The 21,521-nt window shown below is 36.4% G+C and overlaps 1 protein-coding gene and 1 long non-coding RNA gene across 3 annotated transcripts in view; one reads left to right on the top strand and one right to left on the bottom strand.

Moving 5' to 3' along the window:
• Positions 1-21,521, bottom strand: part of LOC140339183 (solute carrier family 22 member 15-like) — a 152,229-nt gene that overhangs the window by 15,671 nt on the left and 115,037 nt on the right. For both annotated transcript variants that reach the window (XM_072423735.1, XM_072423736.1), the window contains exon 10: positions 13,619-13,691. In XM_072423735.1, the coding sequence (XP_072279836.1) occupies positions 13,619-13,691 (73 nt within the window). The remainder of the gene's footprint in view (positions 1-13,618; positions 13,692-21,521) is intronic.
• LOC140339646 (uncharacterized) lies at positions 226-3,239 on the top strand. Its single transcript, XR_011922499.1, has 3 exons — positions 226-686; positions 1,568-1,675; positions 3,117-3,239. It is a non-coding gene; the product is annotated as an uncharacterized lncRNA (long non-coding RNA).

Below are 21,521 nucleotides of genomic sequence, written 5' to 3'. Positions count from 1 at the left end.
AACCTATACAACAATACAGCTCTTTCTCACAAATGTCCAATGGTTGGGGTAGCAGATGGAAATATCTGGTACCTAGGACCTCACTTGCTTTACCTTTGAATTTCCATGTTTTGGCAGCAGTACAACTTTTTTGACAGCATTGCAAATGATATGAAAGAGGTAATGCAATAAATACATTATTTTTTCCTTTGGCTGTCATTGATATTTATTTTTCTATATGTTTTTGTTGCTCATATCGCAGTTGGGTTCTAACATTCTGGTTTGTCTGAACTGATTGATTCATTTCTGCAAGTCTTGACCCTGTCTTGGCGAAGCCCCAGGATACTGCTCATCTTCTGTTCTACCTGTGACTTGGCTTTATAATAACTATAATGGGTGAAGACGTATGGATTAACACAATACTCCAGTCCCCCCAAGTATTAAAACATCATTGCTTCATTCTCTCCCAACAGTGATCAAACATTTATGATGTTCCAGTGTAGGTATTATATTCTGTGAACATACAGAATACTTTTCTCAATAAACACGCCACCTTTTATTACAGAAACAAGCAGAGGAAGTCACAGACCTGCCAGGACCAATTGTCTTCATAAGCTGTGTCCATATCGAAGTTCAAATCTAATCGTATCGAAGACCTGTCATCACACAAGTTGCTCTGCATGGCGATCCACCTCTGCTGTAGTGTGGTAACTAATAAATATCTCTTATTATATATATATATATATATATATATATATATATATAAACTTGCTGTTCACAAAGTTACCAGTATTGGGGTCAGTATACAAAGGTGTTTTTAACAAAAAATGGTGTATTATTTTGAAGGATCTGGAATGGTGTTAAAATATAGAATTGGAATTAAAGGAGGAATAGTCACTTATTTTATTGCTGCTTTGGATATACATCATATTCTCCAGCTCATCTGGCATACAACGTGTTTTGTTTACCTGAAAGCACCTAAACTATCATGTGAGACACCTGTATTCATTAAACACCTAGTCAACAACAGGATGCTACAACTTCTCTATGACTGTTCATGGGACCTTTCTTACCTATAAAAAACAAAAATTGGGAAATACAGGAATACAGGTAGATGTTACTATGATAGGCAAACACAGGAAGAAAAAATACTGGTAGAGGGTCTAACCATTCACATTCATTAAATAAATGTTTTTGTTATCACATTCTGTCCCTGTGGTACTCTGCCACAAAGACTGGGAGTGAAGTAAAATCAAACCTAAATGTCCTACCAAAGGAGGACAGAGACCTTACACATCCTCTCTCCTCATCTCCATGACATAGGGAACAGGTGTTTTGTAGTTCACAAAATGTAGATGAAGAATGCCATGCTAAAGTTCCTGTCTACTTATACATAGGATGCTAACATAAAGACAAACGTACTTCTATTCAGCACTCCATAGATTACATTTAGACCTTGATGTACATCTGTTAAAGTTCAAATATACCTATATACAATATAAGCTAAAAGTGAGAAAATGACTTTGCATCCTCAGTGTCAATGCTAGAACAGTTCTTAAAACTCAAATGACTTTTTCCATTTTTTTAGGTCAAAACAATAGGTTCTATTGAGGAATGGAGATGGACTTTTAATATGGTGTAAGCCAGGAGTGCCCAACAGGTGGATTGTGATCTACTGGTAGATCGCAAAGACAACGTGAGTAGATTGCAGAGCCCTGCCTTTCAAAATGAATTCTATCGCGCACAGGAGTTATTAGGTACAAGTTTTTATTGTTGGTAGATATTTTTGAGTTGGCCATTTTAAAAGTAGCTCACAAGCCAAAAAAGTGTGGACACCCCTGGAGTACAGTATCTTCACCTCATTTGTTGGGGACAAGACGTTTTATTGAGGAATGGGGATGGACCTTTAACTCCTCCTCAGCTGTATATGGGGTATCCGTTCCTTTACTTTCCTGCCTCTTCATTTAGCAGCAGATGGCAAAGAAACCCCCTGGTACACACAGGTATGAAGGAGCATGTGATATACCCATGTGTAAGCACTGGGCAAATCAGGGCTGTCACGCTGGGAGCCTATAGTTTCAATGTTAATTACAACTTTGTATACTTCCAGCAAACTCTAGCTAAAATGGACATAGGAATAGTAACAGTGATGTAAAATCAACAACCCCCTGGCACTATATAAAAACATGATGATGATAATATCCCCCAGCACAAACACCAAGGAAGGAAGTTGGGAAGGCTGTATAACTGTGATATGCTTTGTCGATGAGGTAAAACTTTTATAACGGAAACCTAGAGATTGGGATGTGGACCAGATACATTGCCTTAATACAATTTATACTGCTCTGGTAACGGATTGTAATCTTAGTTCTGCCAGACATCTTTATATTACATATGACAGGTCCACTTTAAGCTATGAACATCTAGAGAGGACTTGATTTAGTCAGGAAAAAAATAACGTCTTCACCCATTACAGTTAATATAAAGCAACCTTGCAGGGAGCCCAGGGGCTACATTTGCACTATATAAAAGAACACGCAAGCACATATAAACCATAAAGACAAAGGAAAGATGTTTCTTTGTAGATGATAAAACGGAGTGGCGACCAACTGTGCTTTTTTTGTGCTTCGCGAAAATCTTTTTAGGAAGATGAGAAAAGTTTGTTGTGGGAGTAAAATATTTTAGACTTAGGCAGAAATTGGGTATTAAGGAATAATTAAAAATGTTGCGAGACTAACCGGGGATCCTGTAATAAAGAGCGGCGTCTAGTGTCTTACAAAGTAACGTAGAAGGGACACCAAGCAACAACCTGCTTCATTTGATCTCTATCCTTGCCTTCTATCACATAGGATTTTGATCACACTTTGTTGTCATTTCAGTCAGTAGGACGTGTTTGATACAAGAATCAGCAGAGATTAGCAGATATCCTGGGGTGTTCAGAAATGTTAAATTCACACACAATATCTGCAGAATATGCTATTTTATCCTGCAGACCAGGTAACATATTGGACAATGTATAAATGCAACATTCTAAAACTACTGTGGTAGCTTAAAACTTAAATCAAAATGTCCCAAATACTGTTAAAGTCATCCATAATTTAGATTTTTACTTTATAATTTGATATTTTATTTTACAGCTAAACATTTGGTGTGCGGTATTTCCACTGTGTGAGAAACGTCCTGCATGGTCTGCAACCTAAAGAAAAGCCCAACACTGCCTTTCATCAACCTTCAGAATATCACCTGCTGCTTGCAATGGGTAAATAAACATTTATCCATCTTTTTTCAAATGTGTCTGACTAAAAGCAAAATATTTTTGTTCAATTAAAATAAATACATACAAACCACTTTTCAATGACCAAACATATTTTTAGGAATGAGCTTTAAAAGAAAGTCCTTAATGTTATATAGTAGGTGGAGATTGGAGGTATTTTTTTTCATAGGCATCCCCTGAATACTTGTTTCGAATTGTTTCCCTTTAGCCCAAGATGACAGCTTCACTTTATAATGGTGTATTTACACTGCCAGTATGAAAGAACATGTCACAGGGCTGGTGTTTGGTGATAGTCCCAGCCTTGTGGTATGGACAGTCTCTTACCTTCCTTTCTTTCCTCCAGAAGCTAAACAACAGTAACGGAGGAAAGGGAAATGTATGTGCTGTTAGGTAGTGTAGAATAAAGGGTGTTTATTGCTTGCCTTGGAAAAACCAGAACAGCCATACCCTTAAATCAACAATTCACATTGTGCATTAAAATTACAGCAGTTTATTACATCTCCCTTCTATTAAAAGGTAACTGCAAAAAGTTAACCAAATGTACATAGAAGGTCATACCATATTTATTAATCATAGCATAGTGATACATGAAGATATTATAATGGCAACAAATGTATAATGAGCAGCTCGGGGTCTGGGGCCATTGGACTGCTGGCTTTAGATCTAAACTTTGGTACCTGAGGGCACAACTGTGGATCTCATTTATATTTTGGATTGTCTAGGCCTGTAGACTTTACTGAAAACTATGAGAGGTATTTGTATCCTTCATACAAATTACACATGGGGGGATGAGAGTGCTTGTATATTATAGTTTACTTGTCCCAAATGTTTCTCATGCTCTTTGCATCATGACCTTTTCTGTGTCAATAAAGCAATTATTGGCCTTGTAGTTTTGCTTTATTTAAATTGCACTATTTATCTTTGTTTTTTCCCAGTCCCGTGGACTGACCCCTTCATAGCTGTAGCTGGTAGCGTGTGATCAGTGCAGTGCTGTCTGGAGTCTATAACCAGCTGAACCGGCAATTATGCCATAAAAGTTGTGTTGTTGTACTGCAGCATAGCTATGTGTGGATCTTTTACACCTAATATATGACTATTTAAACAATTCATCCATTTCTTGTCTGTGTAAGGCTGGGACTGCATACTGTAAGCCGAATATCATAGCCTTTGGCACACAGTTTTAAATTCTGTTAAAGCAAAGTGAAGGCTATTGTCACACTTCTGCAATTCTGTAACCAGAATAAATCGTTTTGCATTATTCATTGAAAAGGGATATCAGGGTGCTATATAAATTTTCTATCAAAGTGAAATTCTCTTAACAGTCGACATCTAAAATGTGGTTTGCAATAATGAACATAAAAGAATTTTAATCCGTTTGCTATGGTCATAATGGGCCTGTGGGATTGTAGATTCCTTTGGGTTTGAATCCCTCTGCTGGACGTAAAGTGGACATTTCAGCCAATTTTCTCAATATTAACATTTAATTCAGACTAGGAGAATGTATCCTAGGTGCTGTTTTTTCCATTTTCGGCTACAAAATTCCCTTTACTTAACTGTGAAAAAATTTGGAAATAACTAACCTTTCACCTTTACAGATCAGAGAATCTAGTACAGCCAGGACTAGATTCATACCTGTGCAACCATGGTACCATGCATTCATAATGCCAAGTGCTGTGTTAGGGAAGTGCATTCTTCTAAATAGTCTGCCACCTGACAGCAAATCAAAAAAGGCTGCAAGAGGCAAAACATGTGCGCTAAAGTACAATATTGCAGTTCCCAACAGGTCTTTTTTTTTGTTTTTTTTAAACATATTACATTATTTTGTGATTAAGGTACGATAGGGAGACAGGTATTTATTGTGTGCTTTGCCAGACTGTAAATTTACCTTCCCCTAAAACACTTCCTGTGCAGCATGAATTTGAAATGTTAGATCAGCAAGGCTCCTTCTGATACTTCCTGTATAATGCCGGTGCTGCTCTGTAAGCCCCAACCCCATACATTTCTATAGGTCTATTACAGTGATGGGCTGCCTTAGTCAAAAGCAATGCACTGAAAACAGAAGGGGGGCAGCCAAGCTTTAGTGATATAAAGAAGTGCTGAAGCTTTACCTAATCAGTACAGCACAACACTTAGGCAAAGCAAAGAATATTGAATGTGCAGGAACACACATGTCTGCACTTCAAACCAGTGATCAGCTTTCGGTACCAAGGAGTCCAGCAACGGCAACTTACTTTTTTACGAGAATAGAAAGGAAAAGCCAGGGTATTTGTTTAATGTGGCAGTGTATTTGAAAATTGTGTACAGTTTAGTTGCTGATTTCAAGGAGATAATATAAAACAAAACTAGTATTGTTCAGCATACAAACACAAAAAAGTAAGGTCAACCCACTAAGTTCCAATTGGGGATGGAAAAGGAGAATTGTGGTGGTGCAAAAGTGCCAATTGGGTCTGGAAAAGGAGAATTGTGGTGGTGGATAAGGTTTAAGTTAAGTACAATTAATATGTTAACAGCAAAGTGCAAGTAAATGGAATATTAGTAAATTGTGATGTTATTAATAGTTGTGAGGTATGTTGTGAGGGATAGCAAAAACCCAAATGCAAGTTATGAAAAGGTAAACAGTGAAATAATATATGGGATATACATGTTTACAAAAACAGAGCTGGTTAATCATATATGAAAGGTACAGGAAATGCAGTGCTTTTAATATGTAATGAATACAGTACATCTATATATAGATCTTAAGTTATTCTAAGAATTACTGTATAACATTGATTTTGAGAGTACAAAACTTTTTCAATGTAAGAGATCTTACAAGGCATAGAATGTGCCGATGTTAGAGTTTAAATGTATATTTGAGTATATATAGAGGAAGAATAAGAAAAGATATTTTCATATAAGGATATAAGATATAAATGGAAGTGTATCTAAAGAAAAGGATATTTTTATTATACCCATAAGGATTGCGAGTGTGTGTTAACCTCGGCTGGATATCAGAGATATTCAAGATCGGAAATTATTTTCTAAGACGGTGACCAAAAGATGCCTAAAGCAAATATGGAAAAAATAGATGTTTGTTTTAAACGGTTAGGGAGAATCGGAGTTTGGGAAGAAATGGTTTGAAACTCAACGTATCGTTAAGTTGTCAATGTCGCCACCCCGAAGATTGGGGGAATATGTTCCTACAGAGCCTGTAGGTTTTTTTTTTTTTATTTGAGCAGCTCTATGGTGTCCTTTAGAAATGAGGACATTTGATTTACTAGTGGTTGTAAGTAGGCATCCATGAGTTTGCTTGCATGTGAGGCTATTGATTGTATTTCAGACACTGAAATACAAAGTGTCTGAAATATTGGTCGGCCGGTGGGGTTTTGAAGGTTTTTGTGAATTTTTGGCTGTGTATAAAAAAGGTTGTTATGAAGGGGTATTGGATTGGAAGGTAGTCCTTTGTGTTTTTCTCGGTAATGTTCTTTCTGTATGTATCCCAGATTATGTCACAGAATTCATCTTTGAAGTTTTGGAAGGTGTCCGGTGAGATTGGTTGATACCATTCTTTATTGTTCAATATTTGGAGGCAGATGGACTTGATAATGAGTTCTGTTCATTATTGCAATGTTTCCTCCCTTGTCCAACCGTTTGATGATTATATCTTTGTTATTGATATTTTGTACTGCTTTCTTTATAGCTGTAGTAAAATTGTTATGTGTTCGTTCCCCAGTCGGGTTGCTTCCAAGTATGTCTATTGTAACCAAATCCACAAATAATTGTATTCGTGGATTTTAACAGAGTTATGGAAAGAAACTGGATTTTGGTTTCCTTAGTAGGGGATTTTTTTTCTGTTGATAGTGTCTTCTTGTGTGCTGTAGGGTTCGTTTTCCATTAGAAGTTGCATTAGGTCTTGAAGATTTCTGAAAGCCTCTATTTTGAAGTCCTTGCATGTGCTGAGTGCATTGGTAAAAGTATCTTCTTTAGCAGGGTCATATCTACACTTGAGTGGTACGTTACGGGCAAAGAAGTTCACGTCCTTAATAGTTTCAAATTTATCATAATTATTTGGTGGGCAGAAAGAGAGGCCCATTGTTAGGACTTCCTTTTCTGCTTTTGTCAATGAGTAGTTGGACAGGTTGACAATTTCTATGTTGTTGGGTCCTTGTTTGTTTTCAATAGGAACTGGTCCATGAGGCTCTGTTTGGGAATTGGAGATGGGATTTGGGAATGTAGGTGGCCTAAAAAGACTTTTGTGATTTGGGGGTTGCCCCGAGGTTGACAGAGAATGTTGTTGGAGCTGTAAGTTGGTAGGAGAGGAGGGTGCCAGATGCTAATGGTTGGTTTGAGGTACTTGTAGATGATGTTTGAGGGAGGGGTGGGGAGATGTGAGGAGTTTGTAGATCTGGCGTGAGGCTAATATCAGGGGTTGTTGGGGGATTATAAATGGAAAAGTCCATGTTCCTATTGGGGGTTTGGGGTGCAGGAGATGTGGTAGATAATAATGTGGGCAGGGATGGATAATTTGAGGGGCCCAGTATCATCCTCAGTCTTCACAGAAAACATCCTCTACATATACATACTTCCCTCCTATTATCCCTTCCACTCACCTACCCTCACCTTTTGACCCCCACAGTATGCACCTCCAAATGTCATTCCCAGTACTTGCACACCCGCCCCCCCAGCATCTTCATTCCTACACCCAATCACCACCCCGAGTGTCAGACTTCCCATATCCATCATAGTCTGTTCCATTCACGTAACACCAATAGGTTCACTCCCAAAAAAGCACCCTATTTTAACAACAACCAGGGCAAAGTGATTACAGACACTACAGCGCATGCCCAACCACACTGCGCATGCACTGGAACTTCATAATCTCATGGGGACTTCCCCTTTAAAGGACAGACGCTGGGACTGTCCTTCCACGCTGTTTTTATACATAGCGCCTCCGCTGCACGCAACAGCTCTGCATTCAGTCCTTCAATACCTATACCAGGTACAGCCTATTTTCTTTCTCAACCTATTACATCCATTCATGTCAACTCACCAGTGACCACTATACTAGCAACTATTAATACCATCACCATTTACTAATATTCCATTTACTTGCACTTCCCTGTTAACATATTAAGTGTACTTAACTTAAACCTTATCCACCACCACAATTCTCCTTTTCCAGACTCAACTGGCACTTTTGAGTGTATCCCCTCCATTTAATCGAATTCATCTCATCTCACAACATCATGTAAGTAACCTTTACTACACAAATATAATCATCTATTATCATCTTCATTTAGCAACACCATAATGGTGTGTTTGAGTTATAGCAGAACCCACATAATATTATGACTCTGCTCTGCCATTCATACAAACTATGACATCATAATTGGTCTAAATCTGTTTTTCTAATAATAATACAACATATTGTTGAATCATATGTGCTACATTATGTATATCACATTATCCCAACTAATTTTCCACTATTATTGGACTGTCTTATTTTATATTTATTTTTGCTTTTGTTCTATCATGATACCTTTTTGATTTGAAATATCAATAAAATTCATTGCCTGGTTATGCACATTATGTAACTATCACTATTGACAATTGCGATTATATCAGTTTATGTCTATGTTATGTATTGAATCTGATCACACTCTTGAACATTAACTATTATGTAATATAACTTAAAATACAATATGTAATTTACAATGTAGAATATGCTACCTTTTTGAAATATGAACTAATTTACCCATTTAATATGCTCATATGCAGCATGCGGTACAACCTCTATGGCAAAGTCCCCTGAAGAGGCGAAATTGGAAAAATACTTAACTAGAGTCAGCATTTCTGAATATATTAATCAGGTAAAAAGAAACCTCCACGTCTTAAAACTTAGTGGGTTGACCTTACCTATTTGTATGCTGAACAATACTAATTTTGTATATTATCTCCTGGAAATCAGGAACTAAACTGTACACAATTTTCAAATACACTGCCACATTAAACAAATACCCTGGTTTTGATTAGCAAACTTCTTCCTTTTATCAAACATACTCATTTATTTTAGTAACAACTTCATTTAAAGTAGTAACCCGACTAATTCCGGGGCTATTACAACATTTTTTTTTAAATACTGAGAAATTGGAATAAATTGCCAAATGAAATTCTGTGACCTGAGTTTTCTGAGCTTTTATCCCAAAACCAAGAGAGCATCTAAAAGCGATCCTTTTAGTCACCACAAAATGTTAATGCCAGTTCCCTACAATGAAAAATTTATCATACCAACTGCTTCTCCTACCTTCTCTCTCTGTTCCAAACTCATTAGCATGTGACACTTTTACAAGTCTGCATTTACCCTTGCATACCCTGGTTCTATCCTCAGACCCATAGGTCATTGCTATGCCCTGAGAATGGAGGACACAGATTAGACTGCAACTTCCAAATGGTACAAAGATAGAAGACAAATTAAAGTTTTGAAACTACAAAATCATAATGGAAGCTGAACATTTACCATATACAAAGCAGTTTGCAGTTCAAACAATGTGCATTTTTAAAATATAAAATTACTGTCAATGCTAAGCTTACCCTGACAGGTTTCTACAGCAGGCTGTACCGCAAAAAACAAACATTACACTTACATTCCAAGACACTTCAGTTTGCAACTCCCTTAGGTTTTTAATTGCAGTGTCAAATGAGTTATTTGAGTTTGCAATAAATATAAAAAGCAAAAAGTGAGTGTGGATTTATATTCAAAGATAATTACTGGGTCATGTCATGGAAGTCAATAACATATGCTCTCATTTTTAACTAGTAAATTGCATTTGGAGTGTACTGGAAATAAAAACCTATCGTATAAAAGCAGGATTTAAAAAACTGAAACTGCAGGCATGAAAAGCTCCCTCCTGACCGATAACCTTAATGTAGATATATTACTTTATTGACGCTTAATTTGTAGATGCCTTAAAAGGTTTGATAAAAATCATTGCACAGGCATTACAAAATAAGAAGCTGCAGTCCAGCATAAAACAAATCATTTCACTTAAATCACACCACAGATTTAAAACTGCATTGAAAATATTTTTCATGTCTGCATGTTTGCATTGACAAGCTGTAAATATACATTTTAAAAAAAACGATGTTCTGAGTTACTAAAACACCTGTTTGTTTCCTTTTTTGCAAATACCTTCCACAAAGATATCACGCTCAAAACACAGGGGAATGTAACTCACATCTAAACTCCCACACAAACTACTGATGGTAAATTATATTGACAAGGACTCGTACAAATCACCTACAAAATTGCTTATGTCTGAGTCCCAGTCATGAAATCACTGTATCAAGCTCTGAAGTGATCTCTTGCCAAAAGCAGTGTGCATGGCACATCTGGTAATGTTTTCTCCCAGCTTTCATTATCAACATTAATGGCAGAAATATTTCAAATTATATAGAGATGTAAACTATAAGATACCAAGTGCTTGATTGATTTACCCATTCATTTCTTCTGGAGCAGAAGATTATTACTCAGATCCAAAGGAAGGATGGAAACATTTTTTCTTGAATGAAATACCAGGTCTGATGGTAAAGTTCAATTTATTAGATGCGGTAAAAGGACACCAGTAATGGGCTTGGAAATAAATTTAAAAAAATTAATAAACCAATAAAAACTGGCAATAGTGGTGACACCTCCACTGCAGTATTTCCTATCTAGTGATAAGCAGTATGTTTCCACCTTTTTAGACAGTTAATGAAGGGAAAATCTGACTGGTTGCTACAAGTCTTTGTAAATAATTGTTTTGTCTTTAAGCTGCTTTAAGAAATAGGTTCATATGGTTCTGTTTAACCAATATGTTGTTCTTACAGTTTAAACTGGTGGTGTAAGTCTTCAATAAAAAAGCCAGTAAAAAACTAATTGGTAACGTCTTTGTGCAAAACCTACACTATAACTAGTAAACCTTTGTGCAGACTGCACAGGTTACACAGTTACTTATTCTGAACAGTAGGCAACTTCATGTATGTACATCATAGATTCTATTATTTAGAACATCTTGAGAGTCCTAAAAATCCTCTGGTATACAATTTTAACCATCATGGCTTATGCCTATGATCAGCCCCCTATAGCATCTTGCTACTGGTTATGAACCATCACAGTAAGAAGCCACAGTGAGGTACAGACATGAGTTACTAACTACAGAATAATCTGTATGGAGGGTTGCTCTGCAGAGTATGGGGATATTTGTCTCCTTAGGTACTGTACAATTTAAAGAAATTTGGCTCTCAGGCACCATAGGGTGCTCAAATTCAACATGAGCAGTGTAAGCAGTACAGCTTGGCCAAACAAAAGTAATCCACTCATAGAATTTAAACTCTGAAAAGTAGTGTAGGAAAAAGTTAAAGCCAAACAGCCTACTTGTTCTAAAATTTCACAATTTAAAACCCTCTGTTGTTCTCAGCTCTCCTTCACAGTCCTTCTGGTCTACTATCACAGTCACCAACATTTGTATTACCCTAGCTGCTCTGCTTACTGTGAATGCATTGAAATTGTGAAATTGTCCTAATACCTGCTGAAACATTTTATTCACTGGCTAATAGATGAGGTATTTCAAGCAAGAAGTAAAGCTTTCCTTTTCTGGCTTAAATTAATGCAAGTAAAATAAATATATTGAGAATCCAAAGTATGATAATCAGACAGAATTTGTTGATACCTCAATAAATTATTACAGATGTATACTGGAGTCATTACATTCCTTAAGCATTATTCTATTATTATGACAGTGACCTTCGCCTAATTTGATTAAAGCATTGGCACAAAGTCTTAATATTTTTTTTTGCTTCCAAAATGTATCAGCTATACATCTAAGATTCTATAGGGTGGACAGACCCAAACTTGAACTGTACTGTATGTATCTGCTTTTTATGAGTTAACCAAAAAATAAATGTTGGGCTGGAGTTTTGTTTTGCTGTTAAATCAATCTCTTGTGGAGGTTGCCTTTAGACCTCCTTGTTCTAATTCAGTGTATATTTCTTTTGGATTAATAATATTGTTAACCAGCTTATTGTTCTTTATATTCTCCCTCATTTTTGCCTAAATATTGCATATCCATATACTCCAAATTTTCCTTGGTTTTCCCCTTGTTTTGTCTCGATACCCACTTTGCCTGTTGAATTCATAATGTACGTTTGATTGCCATGTTTATACTGATGAAACATACTTTTCCCCATAGTTTTTCCTTATTGAAAATACCTAAATAAAGAATGTTTTAAAAATAATGTTGGGCTGAGTTGAACAGGACTGTACTATTACGACCATTGAATACTGTGGTTGGTACTATAAAATAATTGGTATAAACATGTGAAGAGATAAATACTTTATCCTAATAGAAGACAGTAAACACCGTCTAAATAAAAGTGCTGTTTTGGTAATCCTTCATACAGTAGAAAGTACAGTTTACAAAATCACTATGTATTGAATCCTAACAAACAAGTGCCCTTTATTGGGTTTGTACAATGCCACTCTATTATAATATATTATTATTGCAAATATTGAGCAGGATCCGTGCCAAGTCTTTCCAGTAAAGGTCATTTTTTATACCCCTAACCAGAAAAAGTCAATACAACAGCCTTTTTTTTTTTTTACCAAGCTGGAGTTGTGTGAAAGCCATTACAGAGACAATTCTTACAGCCTTTCCTTTAGACTGACTGTCATGTATGGAATTGCTTCGTTTTGTGACAGGTTATTTTTCAACAGAGCCCAGACACATTTAAATTGCTTTTTACAAAACTGCATACTTGTCCCTCTGGGGCGACCAAACAAATCCTGATGTCACAGGGCCCTATGGTATGTGAAAGTTGTCAAAGTGATTGACCATGAAGCAGCTTCTAAATTGGTAAACTAGAACTCAGAGCCACCGTTTTGGCTGGCTATGGCTGAGGGTCATAAGCAGATGTGAACGATTATTGTGAAATTTAAAAAGCAAAACTAAAATTTGGTTTTGGATCCCATGGAACTGGATGCACAAGCCTTATTTGTGTTTTTCTAAGTGCAATCTGTCACATTCCTTTGCATCCCCATAAACGCCAGAGTGAATTCAAACAGCAATGTGCTTCTGAGTTGGATAACAATATACATTAACTCTAAAATCTGAGGGTTTAGCTTGGCTAAAGTTCAGTCTAAGGGTATTAAACCCTTGACATTTTTACCATACACCTAACATTCTTAATATTTTCTCTGAAACTGGAAACATTTGTAGAAGGACAACTTTGACAGATATATATAGTATATATATATATATATAGTATATTTTTCCAACCTTGGTATCCTTAGAACAGGATGCATTCTATGCTAAAAAAAGAAAAAATCCATATGAAAAAACTAGTCCTTACCATGGATGGCACAAAAGGGGCAAGAATACCACCAAATCTGCATGCCATAGCACACACGCCCAAGCCAGCATTCCTAAAAGGAAAGAGAGAAACACATATTACAACATGGCAAATGTAATTATCCATGTATGAGGCATTTTATTTCATTGTTCATTGTGGATAAATTGAAATCAATGGTTAAGTTTTTATTAATTGTTGTTACTCTCTTCAATCATCACTGTCTATAGCCCTGGAATAGCGAACCAACTCTTTGTAATATTGGAGAAACCTTCCCATGATTAGGAAAATGGATATTAAATCCTACCGGTGATGGACTGTGGCTCCTCTGTAATCAGTGCCATATTATTTAGCTAAACACTTTGTGATCAGGAATGCATCAGAAAGATTTTGCAACACCCCCTATAAATAACATATCACAGCCACATTTATGTTGTTGAGTTACAACAGTTAACACAACTACACATCAATATTTTCCATTAAGGCATTTACTGCTTGCTGTTTGACAATATGATAGAGATATGTGCAAGTAGGAGTCAATCTAGAATTAACAATGGAAATCAGGATACGGCTATAAAAATTCATTATAGCTGGCAGGATAATATTTGTTACTTGGTACTTTTACAACACATTTACAGTCTTGAAATGGTATAGTAACCAAAAAATATTGTCAATGATAACAACCCTACAGCTTTGACCTCTGACTAGGTCATGTTGGCCTTGGTCATCCCAGAATTTTGTAGTAAAATTTTCTTTTATCATTGCAAGCATTGCTCAGTACCATCAGTTTTTCTATAGATCCCACCACTTTTGTAGCCAACTGGATTAAAATGATTGCCATTATGAAAATTTAGGCACATTTGTCATTGAACAAGCAGCTGGGCACGACTGACCTCATTCTGAAAAAGTCCTTCTGCCTTGAGGTGTGGGTTTCAATGCTTTCACCACAAGAATAATAAAGACACCCAAAGTGGTTGGAGCTGCTATTTTTCCAATATGTTAATTAAACATTTCCTGACCATATGTAGTAGACAACCATGTTTTTCTGCTTGCAGGTACAGTTTTAAAAAAACTGGTTTTACTAGCCTTTACTGTGCTGTTTTTAACCGCTAGCCTATATTTTACAATACATCGTTACATCGTACATGCACAGGAGTTACATCATCAGTGGCCATCCAATGGCTAAAGATGATTTCCAATGACCAGAAAGTATGCAGTGAAGTCAGAAGCAAAGATTCCTGCTTCCTAGGATGCATCAGTTATAGGATCCTGGACCCATATTTTTATCCACTTTCTATCACTTTTTTTTAATACTTTAAAAAAAAAAAAAGAAGAATTGGCAATACCAACAACAGAAAGTCTTGTTTATCTACAAATGGCAAACTGATCCTTGAATCAACAAACTGATCCTTGAATGCTGAGATGCAGAAATTGCTCTGGACTATCAGAGTTGTATCAGCTGCAATGCTTTAATAATCGCAACATTGGGGGAAATGGTATTTCTTCTTCACAACCAAGAGTTAAATACATTTTCTGTTTGTCTAATTCCTAAATCAGCACATACATTAATATCTTACATACATAGATAAGCCTGTATATGAATACTTGAAGATTGATGAACAGTGTCTGTGTCTAATCAAAGCAACATATAAGTTTTATTTAATACTGTGCTTGAGAAACACAACAGGAATCTAGTTACTATGAGCAACACAGACACACTTACTTACTCTAGCTGACATTTAAAGTTTAATTAAGGAATAAATATTCACTCAGTTACACAGAAACATGTTTCATTTATTTGCCAGTGGAACATACACATGGACTGGTTCACACTCAAAGCTTTAAGCAATTCTTTTTCTGTCCAACTATATATATCTGTAAAGATTTTGGGTCTCTTTCTGTTTATTGAAAAAACAGAATTACCAAAATATTTTCTGACCAAGACAAATTTTAAAGTGCATTGGCTGTATTCAATGTCCATTTAAAGACATTAAGAGGTTGTACCAGAATGCTTTGAAATGGGCAGCAGTTTGACTTTGTGTTTGGGTATTTAATAAGCAATCCATATTACAAGATATTAGCAGCTGATCTCAGTATGGGCAATCGAAAAGAGAGTACCATATGACTTTCCACAAACCTACTACTAACAATGTTACATATTCTGATTCATAATACTTATTTTAAACAAAGAACCTCCTACATTTATATCCACATATGTTTTGAAAACTAATGATTGTAACCACTGGATATTGTTTTAGTAATTACCTACTGATAATGTGTTTCAACACCTGTGTGTTTCATTTTTGTATTGTTTTGTTATGTTTTTGCATATATCTGTACAAATCTCCACCTTCCCCTTTTAAAGCCTTTTTGGAGAACAGAGATAAGACTGTGTTGTTCTAAATTTGATTTTACTATGTTTGAAATTATAATTATATTTTTCCTAATTTGAAACTCAAGTATATTACAAATAAACCTTATTGTTTGAATTCCAAAGAAACCCCTCTTTTTTTTTTCCTCCATTTTTATATGGACTGATCTCCGTATACTTCTAGAAACTGTTACAACTGAGCTCCAGGCACAGCAATTCTTAAAGTATTATAGGACTTAGTTTAACTTTAAAAGTTCATTAGAAAGATAAATTAGATAGTTGTATGCATTATAAAACAAAAAAATTAAAAATGAAAGTTATATGTTTTGTGCTAAACTTTTCACCCAAACTGTAAATATTACATTGGTAATTTTTAAATGCTAAATGAAAAGGAGCAGTTAAGCATCCCAGTGCATCTAAGTATCCATTATTTACTTTAATTTGGTCATTAGTTCTGGTAATCAAAATATTGCTAAAAGGTTTTCTTAATACCCATCTCAGAAGACTGGCAGGTGTAAGACTGGCTTCTTATAGTACCAAAAAAGTGGGGTTTGTTTCACCACATCTGTGATACGTTCTATAGGTGGAGTCAAATGCAGAACTAGGCAACTGCTTACCGAATCAAATATACACCCTAATTTGTTAAATTATTTTGCATTCTTGTCATTCCCAAAATCCCAGTTTAAGCACAGGGTGTGCCAGCAAAGCCAAATTCAATGGTGTCTGGACATTTCCAAGGTGCTTTAGGTATGTTGGTGCACTAGAACTACACAACAATAGGTTTACTACCCATTGCCATCCCCATAAGATTGGATCGGAGCTTAGAATAGAGGAAGACTTAAGTGGGTCATACATCATTAGATGTATGACAGGTACAAAAGTATTTAGAAAAAGCAAATTCCTGTGGTTTATCAACAACTGTAAGCTGTCGATTTGGTTGCTGCTTGGAGTTCAGCTTTAAGGAGGACAAGCAAAATGGAGCAACAAACAGACAGATCAGAAACATAAAAATAACAATGTGAACCACTTAGGTGTTTAAAGTCTACTATATACGGGCAATTTAATGTTAGCTGAACTGAAACAGCCTTTCCTGTATACTATGATCATAGTAACAAATCATGGGGAAAGGATAACAAGTGCGTTTATACTCTCACTGCCTCGGGTCAGGAATTTTGTGGTTAGAGGGGAGAAAAAAAAAACAATCTACTTCTCTGGGCAAGTCGATACACAGCCGAGTGTAGATTATAAGATCGCTAGGTTCTTCTGGAGAAAGAGACACACGGTACCAGGAGAAATGTACTTTTGAAATGTAAGTTATATCAGCGTCTGTCACAGTAGATATGATGTCATCATCAAGTTCTTAGAAGGAATGAGACAAGCTGCACTTATCAAATCCTTCTGGAACCCCAGTCCAATTCAGTTCCTCATTTTATTAACTAATTTACACATTTTATGGTGTCAGGCTCTGGTATGGAATCAAGCTGATCAAATACAATACATAGTAAAAAGTCACTGAATGCTTCCATTATCACACATATCTGATTACAACCATTTATAGAAGAAAAAACATGGAAATAAAGGTCATTGTCAGCACCATTTTAATGAGCTGAGAAATGTGTTGCCTCTGTATGAATGAATGCTATTAATATTCTTATGCATCATTTCATTCCTCAGTGGACACTGTAATCTCATTTAAAGAAAAACCCAGGGCACCTGAGACATGAAGTTGAGTAGCGCTAAATCTTTTATCTGGTCTTCACAAGACTCTGCATCAATATGCGGAGAAGTAAATCTACACTAATACCATCACGTACAGCACTTGAGCCAACCTCAGCAATGACAGCTCAGGGTAAGGGAATACAATAAATTAGCCAGAAAAAAAAAATAAAGCTCAGATACATACTCTTACCAAGAGAAAATCTCCTTCAATCCACAAATATAAAAAAAACAGGGCAGTATTAATTAAACTAGTATTAAAATATCTTTGTAAAGGAGCAATCATTGTGTCTTTTAAAAAGCAAAGAAAATCTACATGACATCAATTCTCATGCCAGTTTTGTGTGGAGAATTAACTCTGACCGTTTCTTTAAACCCGGTTTCAGCTATTTCACAGACATAATCAATTAAGGTGCCTTAGACACATACGCTTAAATGGAGATTCCAGAAAGAGCCTATTAGTAGAATGGAGATTTTGAAATTTTAAGTATCCTATTATCACTATGTCTTAATTTAAAGTAGTCATTTCCACATTCAACCACCCTTCAGTCTATGCCAATGGTGTCCAACCTAAAATGTCTTAAGGGCCACATCTGAGTCCACAAATCAAGTGAAATGCCCCATCTAATCAGCTGCATTTTACATTTTTAATATAAAAAATTAAATCATCATATCACCCCTCCAGTAAGCTCCACTCTCATGGCCCCTCCTCTGGGATCTTACACACCTCCCAATATATGAACCTTAGAAAAATGGAAGCAGAGACATTATGCTCTATATTTTGCAAACTGTAAAGCTGTTCTGTTGTAGTCTGCCCCACACTTGTGCTAATGCTCAGCTCTAAAAAGCATTTTGGACCTAGACTAGACTAGATCAACCTCTCCCAAATGTACAGTACCCCTCTAACCCTCCTAACACTATACTACCTGTCTCCAAGCAGCAGCCACTAGAAGTGGGGAAGGTACAGAGTGACAACATCTTGGGGACCTAATTCATGCATCAATACCAGCTCAAGCCTGCCTACAGATTGCTTCTTATATTCCTGGCCAGTGTGAAGGTGGTCACCCGTAGGGCTTGTTCAGACCTGTGATATTAAAAAAACTGCTACTGGACACCTAGAATGCATAGCTAGATGTCCAGGATCATTTTCAGGTACAAACACCTGGTTTGTACAGGTTTTTGCAACTGCCTGTGAAGCATTTTTTAAAGCCTAGTAAAAAGGCTTTCAAACACTTCCAACTCAAGTCTATGGAGGCAGCAAAGCTGGCAGACCGCCCAGGATGCTGCATTGATCATCTAAAAAACTGCATCAAATGAAGGCTAATGAACATATCTATCAAGTCCATGAGAGGTACAAATGTCTTATGGCTCAAGGGATCCCTAGCAAACTCTGGAGGAACCCATGGGATCCAGGAAACATTCATTACACAGTACACTACAGTGCTCAACCCAGAATTTTTTTAAGCCGGGTGTGAAGAAATTGTAGGTAGGTGGCAGCACCTGTATTGTGACCAAACGCTTCAGTAACTACCCAAAAACAGCCGGGTGGGTGCTAAAAAGTGCCGGGTGGTGTGCCCAGCTAAAAGGGCCTGGGGAGAACCCTGCACTATAGACAAATGCTGGTTAAGTTGAAATCTATATGAATTCTTTCTGTCTTTGCGTGGGTTTTAAACAGGTGCACTGATTTACTTCCACAACCCTCCAAAAATGCTGCGTTCAGAAGTTATCTGAGAGCTGTTATAAGTAATTGTGACATTGGAGTGTAAGCTTCTTTGGACTGATAGCAATGTTTTGTGTGCTCTGTAAAGGAATTTCTAATAACTTTGTACTATATACATTAAAGAAAAAAAGGGTTAAAAAGGAATGTTTAAGGACGCATTTTACTAACCCAGGGCTGCTGGCAATAAAAGAATATTGACAACGTCGTATTAGAAAACAATGAAAAGCTTTCTAAGAATGTAAACATCGGCAGTACATTTACAAGGCAGTTGTTCTTTGTGTTTAGAGTCATGGCAATATGGCTTCCGGCTAAAAAAGCAGAAAATTACACATTACTATTCATGGGAGAAAATCTGTAACTTCATCACTGACTTCACCGTATTGACAAAAGTGGAGAAACAATGTGATAATGATGCAATGGTGGAGTGAATGGGAAACAATACAGGGATTATGACAAATCAGAAAGTTTACATAACAAAAAGTTTTCCAACTAAACATCAATCTAAAACTGGTGTTTGTATTTTGCAAAGGGGGTTTGAATATTTTTTATTTACTTGAAATAAGTAAAGACAAATTATGTTTGTCTCCCAAAATAAATTAAAAACTGTACTCTAAGCTGTGCCCATAAAAGTAAGACAATATGGGAGTGTAAAGCAGATTGTGATTTCAGCAGAGATTACTACATGCTGGTGGCTTAAAGTGAAAAAAAAGGCGATGGACGGACACCTATTAGAGGCTGCAGAAATGCAATTGGAGATGGTTAGAATTCATAGTCGCGATACAGGGGATGGTCAGAGATGACAAGTGTACAAATGAAGATTGTGAAAGTCAGCATTCATGACACAGTAGATGGTCAAAGTCAAACATACTATAGTTGGTGGAAACTGGGTAAAATTATTGACTGAAGTCAAAATGAGACTGCTAGAGATCACCGCTATTACAGCCCTTTACAAAACAATGCGTTCACATCTGTATCACACCCCACTAGCCATTTAAAAATGTAATGAACAGTTCTATTTTTCTTAGCAAGATCCAAATCCAATCTAAATGATTAAAGAAATACACAAAAAGAATGGGCAGAAAATATCGTCCTTCCCAGTCTTGAGTAAAGGTAAAGAAAACACAGGCTATTATGTGCACATGCAGCCACAAGAGCTGCATGTGGCCCCTGAGCTGCAGGTTAGGCAGCAGGGGGATAACATTCATATTTCAACATCTGTTATGGCTGAGTTGATTAGATCTTTAAAAAGTAGCCTTTAAGGGAAATTCAGATATCATAATACAACCACCCACAATTATTTATTTGTTGTTTATTTCATTCCTAAATGACCTGCTGTGCTATGACATGATAACATGCAAAGCCTAAAATATTGTTTTTTAATTCCATGTAAAATTTGGATATAGATGTTTTTATCTCTTGCCTCCTGGCTCAGTGCTGATAACCAATGCTCATTAAATTGTAAACATGGAATTTTAAAGTAACCATGTCAACAGAGACTCACATGTATCCAATATTAAATCTGCTAAAAGAAGAGGGCACATACTATTCTTTTAGCCAGTTCTCTGCTCCATAGTCATTGCAATATTGGATTCTTTCGGGGGGCATTGGTTACCTGCTCTCTCGTCACATGTTGTGGTTTTATAGATGGCTCATAAATCATTACAGGACATACATGCAGGTGGGAGAAACAACTATGTGTGGTGGGTTAAAAAGGTATTGGATTCATCTGACATTTCAAGACACAAGTTGCAGCAAAGCTGAGCATATTGCCTTCTCTTTCAGCTACTCTATTATTGGTTACCAGTAAAACCTGTGATGGTGGGGTAACTTTAGAGTGATAGAATGCCAGTTACTGGATGGAACACAGGTCTGTCCTGGTCCTAACACTTGCCTGGGATAATCCTGGCACTTTTTTGGGTTAGCAATGGTTGTCCTGATACTTGCTGATTGTCAGCATTCCTGCTCATTTTAATTTTGCTACCTCACCTATAGTCTGCCCACCAACAATTTGCATAATAAACTTGCCCTTTGTTTTAAAAGAGTAAAAAGTGTATAAAAAAGGGAGTAATAATATATTATATTGTTTATTGTTTGCACAA

This window comes from Pyxicephalus adspersus, chromosome 10 (genome assembly GCF_032062135.1).
Source record: "Pyxicephalus adspersus chromosome 10, UCB_Pads_2.0, whole genome shotgun sequence".
In the NCBI taxonomy this organism is placed as follows: domain Eukaryota; kingdom Metazoa; phylum Chordata; class Amphibia; order Anura; family Pyxicephalidae; genus Pyxicephalus; species Pyxicephalus adspersus.
Note: the sequence above shows the minus strand (reverse complement) of the source record. Positions and strands in the feature narration are given on the sequence as shown.